Below are 3,660 nucleotides of genomic sequence, written 5' to 3'. Positions count from 1 at the left end.
CGTCGGTAAAGTAAATAAACTATGAATAATACCAAAAAAATAGTTACTAAAATATTGAGTCAAGTCACTGTCTCTACTCTCTACCTCGATTTTCTAAAACTAACATTTTTATAAAATATTATTTATATTATAATTATTAAAATAGTATGTTTAGAATAAAATATTGTCAAATAATATGACATATTTAATTATCTTTAATAAATATAAATACAATAAATAGGATATATAAAATAATATTAGAATTTTTAATAGTTATTTAAATAAAAGTGGAAACTCAAGTACAGTCGACTTCACGTGAAGTTGATACAAATTTTCATCTAACAGTTCTTAACTGTCAACTTCACGTGAAATCGACTACACCCGAATTTTTACCTCAAATAAATTAGTGATGTAATGAGGTGTAGCAAGCCAAATGGGATAGATGGCTGTTTTTATAATACATGTGTTTAAGCTAATAAACAACAAAAAGAAAAGAAAGAGAATTGACAAAAAATAAAAAATAAAAAAATAGAAAGAGATGATGATGTGGTGAGTAATGAGCAGCATATATACCCCTGTTCTCTGCGCACTCTCTCACACACACTTACCCATCTCATCACTTTCTTTCTTATCTCAATTTTGAGAAACCCAAGAAATGACGAAGGACCTTGAAGTTACCGAGAGAGGCTCTTTCTCCGGCAAGGACTACCATGACCCACCACCCGCACCCCTCATCGACGCCGAGGAGCTCACCAAGTGGTCTTTCTATAGAGCTCTCATTGCTGAGTTCATTGCCACCCTCCTCTTCCTCTACATCACCGTCCTCACCGTCATTGGCTACAAGAGCCAGAGCGACCCCAAAGCCGGCGGTGATATGTGCGGCGGCGTTGGCATTCTTGGCATTGCTTGGGCCTTTGGCGGCATGATTTTCATCCTTGTTTACTGCACCGCCGGCATCTCAGGTCTCCTCCTCAGATCTCTTCTCTTTTATTACTACTCTTTTCATTTATTCAAATATATAACAAAAAAAAATAACTTAGTTAACAGAATAATTAGCTCACTCCTCTACTTAAACAAGCACACCAAAGTATATACATGTTATAAAAGAAAAGAAAAAAAAGGTGGAAAAAGACAAGAGATACGGAAGAGAGCATTAATGTTTCTGAGAAGAGTAGTGTGCATTCTGCAAAGGTGCTGTGGGTTGGTTTGAATTAATTAAAAAAAAAAAGTAAATAATTGAGTTGGTGGACATGCAGGAGGACACATCAACCCGGCAGTGACGTTCGGGTTGTTCTTGGCGCGCAAGGTGTCGTTGATAAGAGCAATATTGTATATGGTGGCTCAGTGCTTGGGTGCTATCTGCGGTGTTGGCTTGGTCAAGGCCTTCCAGACATCCCTCTACGTCAGGTACGGCGGCGGCGCCAACTCCCTCGCCGACGGTTACAGCAAGGGCACCGGTTTGGGTGCTGAGATCATTGGTACCTTTGTTTTGGTCTACACCGTGTTCTCCGCCACCGATCCCAAGAGAAATGCCAGAGACTCTCATGTCCCTGTATGTTTTCTTCTGCCCATTTTACTCCTTTTCTTGTCATATTATTTTTATGTCAACGGTAAATAACAAACTATAACATTTAATACATCTTTGGATGTATCAAAATCATGTTGTTTTGTTTGTTAGCTAAATTCACATGCCTACTCCTGTTGAATTGTGTCAATTATTTCAAATATTAACTACCCGTTCAATTATTTACCCTGTTTCACAATTATTAACTGCATCATATATCTATGTTGTTAGGACTTAGGGCACCCACTTTATATTCACTTATTTATTACTTAATTACTTGTACGGCTAATATAATTACTTTTAATATTATTATCATGACTTATCCAACCGACTCTCATAAAATTAGTTCAAGTTTCATTCTCATGAAAAAACTCGTTAGTGTTCAGTTCCATGATTACTTTTAGTCCCTGCTTTTGTTTTAGTTTTTTGCTATATAAAAGAAGTGCCATAATTCATTTGTTAGTGGGATATTGCTTTGAATTGATATATTCATGAGATACGAGCCATGAATAAAGCTTTTATCTTTTCCTTCACCATAATTTCGCAAATGAAATGATGGTGCTAATGAAGTATGGAACCATGGGGTGAGGGGTCCCCCATTTACCTTCTTTTTGACAATGAATTTTGTGGTGGTTGAATTTCATGTCCCAAACATTATGAAATAACGTCACACAATTAATAATTTCATCCCAACCTCAGAAAAAAGAAAAAATATATATACTTTATTACTATTATGAATTTGTGACTATTCTATCTTGTTCCTTGAAAGCAAACCATATCTTTGTTAACAAATGGTAAGGTAAATAAATAACTAGTACTAATGTCTTAAGGCCTAAGATTAAAATTGGTTCATAATTGTTCATGATTCTCACGTCATTTTCCGAAAGCTGGCAAATACCATCTTGTGTTGTTGTATTTGTATTCACCTTCAAACACTTTACAAGATTCTCCAATAAATAAAGATGAAAAAAAATTATGGGCTTCACATGTTAGGCATGGCCCATGTTGTCCCCTACTTAAATTTATATATTCTTTGTTTTTCTGAATAATTTGGATTTGGATTCATGTGTTTGGAACGTCAATCACATCAAATTGCTTATTATGATTGTGTATATCGTGCAATTCTCTTAAAGGTTTTGGCACCACTTCCCATTGGATTTGCTGTGTTCATGGTTCACTTGGCTACCATCCCGGTCACCGGCACCGGCATCAACCCTGCTAGGAGTCTTGGTGCTGCTGTTATCTACAACAAATCCAAGCCATGGGATGACCATGTGAGTATAATCAACATTTATAATATTCGGTTGCGACTGTGTGATTGTACGACTGTGTAAAACTAAGTTTGTTTGTATGTTATGTTTTGGTCAGTGGATCTTCTGGGTTGGACCATTCATTGGAGCAGCCATTGCAGCCTTCTACCACCAATTCATCTTAAGGGCAGGAGCAGCTAAGGCTCTTGGATCATTCAGGAGCAACCCCAATGTCTAAGTTTGATTAATGAATGATCAACAATGCAATGCAAGTGCTTGATTATTGTGCTATTGTATTTTTCTATTTATATTTATATTTTATTTTATTTTAACCCTCTCTCTTTGAATTAGTTATCTCTCTAAATTTGGTGGTGTATGAAGAAGATTTGTGGATAAGTGTAGATTTAAAAAAGTCCCTTTCATGACAGTGGGGGAGGGAGGCCTTTTGCACTTTCCTCTGTGTATTCCCTTTAGTGTGTGTCATGCCATCTGTCTTCTTTTGTTATTCTCTTCTGTCATCTTTGTTCTCATTATATATTTATGGAAAACCTTTATTTTATTTGCACAAATTCATTTATCAATTTTCATGATAATCAGCATTGTTAGAGAATCAAATTACAAATGTGTTATGAACCTACTCCATGTGGTTTCAGACTATGTATAAGATATCCTACTATAATGTATTGTATTAATGTAGGGAGTACATGCACTTTCTAAAAAGTATAAGTAAGAATACTATTTGCATGATAATCTAGTACTAGTTCAATAATATATCTTGCTGGTCACTGCTTCCTACTTTTATCAACCACATTTTAATTGGCCTACTAATCCGTTACCTTTTGTTAATATAGGACCACACGTCAATTA

At 35.6% G+C, this 3,660-nt stretch overlaps 1 protein-coding gene across 1 annotated transcript; it reads left to right on the top strand.

Moving 5' to 3' along the window:
* Positions 1-409: 409 nt before the first annotated feature.
* LOC112712595 (aquaporin PIP2-2) lies at positions 410-3,362 on the top strand. The gene is made up of 4 exons (XM_025765524.2): positions 410-941; positions 1,236-1,531; positions 2,677-2,817; positions 2,912-3,362. The coding sequence occupies exons 1-4, from the start codon at positions 635-637 to the stop codon at positions 3,029-3,031; spliced, it is 864 nt and encodes a 287-aa protein (XP_025621309.1). The 5' UTR covers positions 410-634; the 3' UTR covers positions 3,032-3,362.
* The last annotated feature ends 298 nt before the right edge of the window (positions 3,363-3,660 follow it).

This window comes from Arachis hypogaea, chromosome 9 (assembly GCF_003086295.3).
Source record: "Arachis hypogaea cultivar Tifrunner chromosome 9, arahy.Tifrunner.gnm2.J5K5, whole genome shotgun sequence".
Classification (NCBI taxonomy): domain Eukaryota; kingdom Viridiplantae; phylum Streptophyta; class Magnoliopsida; order Fabales; family Fabaceae; genus Arachis; species Arachis hypogaea.
Note: the sequence above shows the minus strand (reverse complement) of the source record. Positions and strands in the feature narration are given on the sequence as shown.

Bases quoted from the DNA above. Each gene is read 5' to 3' on its own strand.
- LOC112712595 (XM_025765524.2), top strand. From the start codon at position 635: ATGACGAAGGACCTTGAAGTTACCGAGAGAGGCTCTTTCTCCGGCAAG. The intron at 1,532-2,676 runs GTATGTTTTCTT...ATTCTCTTAAAG, and splicing joins CCAGAGACTCTCATGTCCCT to GTTTTGGCACCACTTCCCAT. The intron at 2,818-2,911 runs GTGAGTATAATC...TGTTTTGGTCAG, and splicing joins CCAAGCCATGGGATGACCAT to TGGATCTTCTGGGTTGGACC.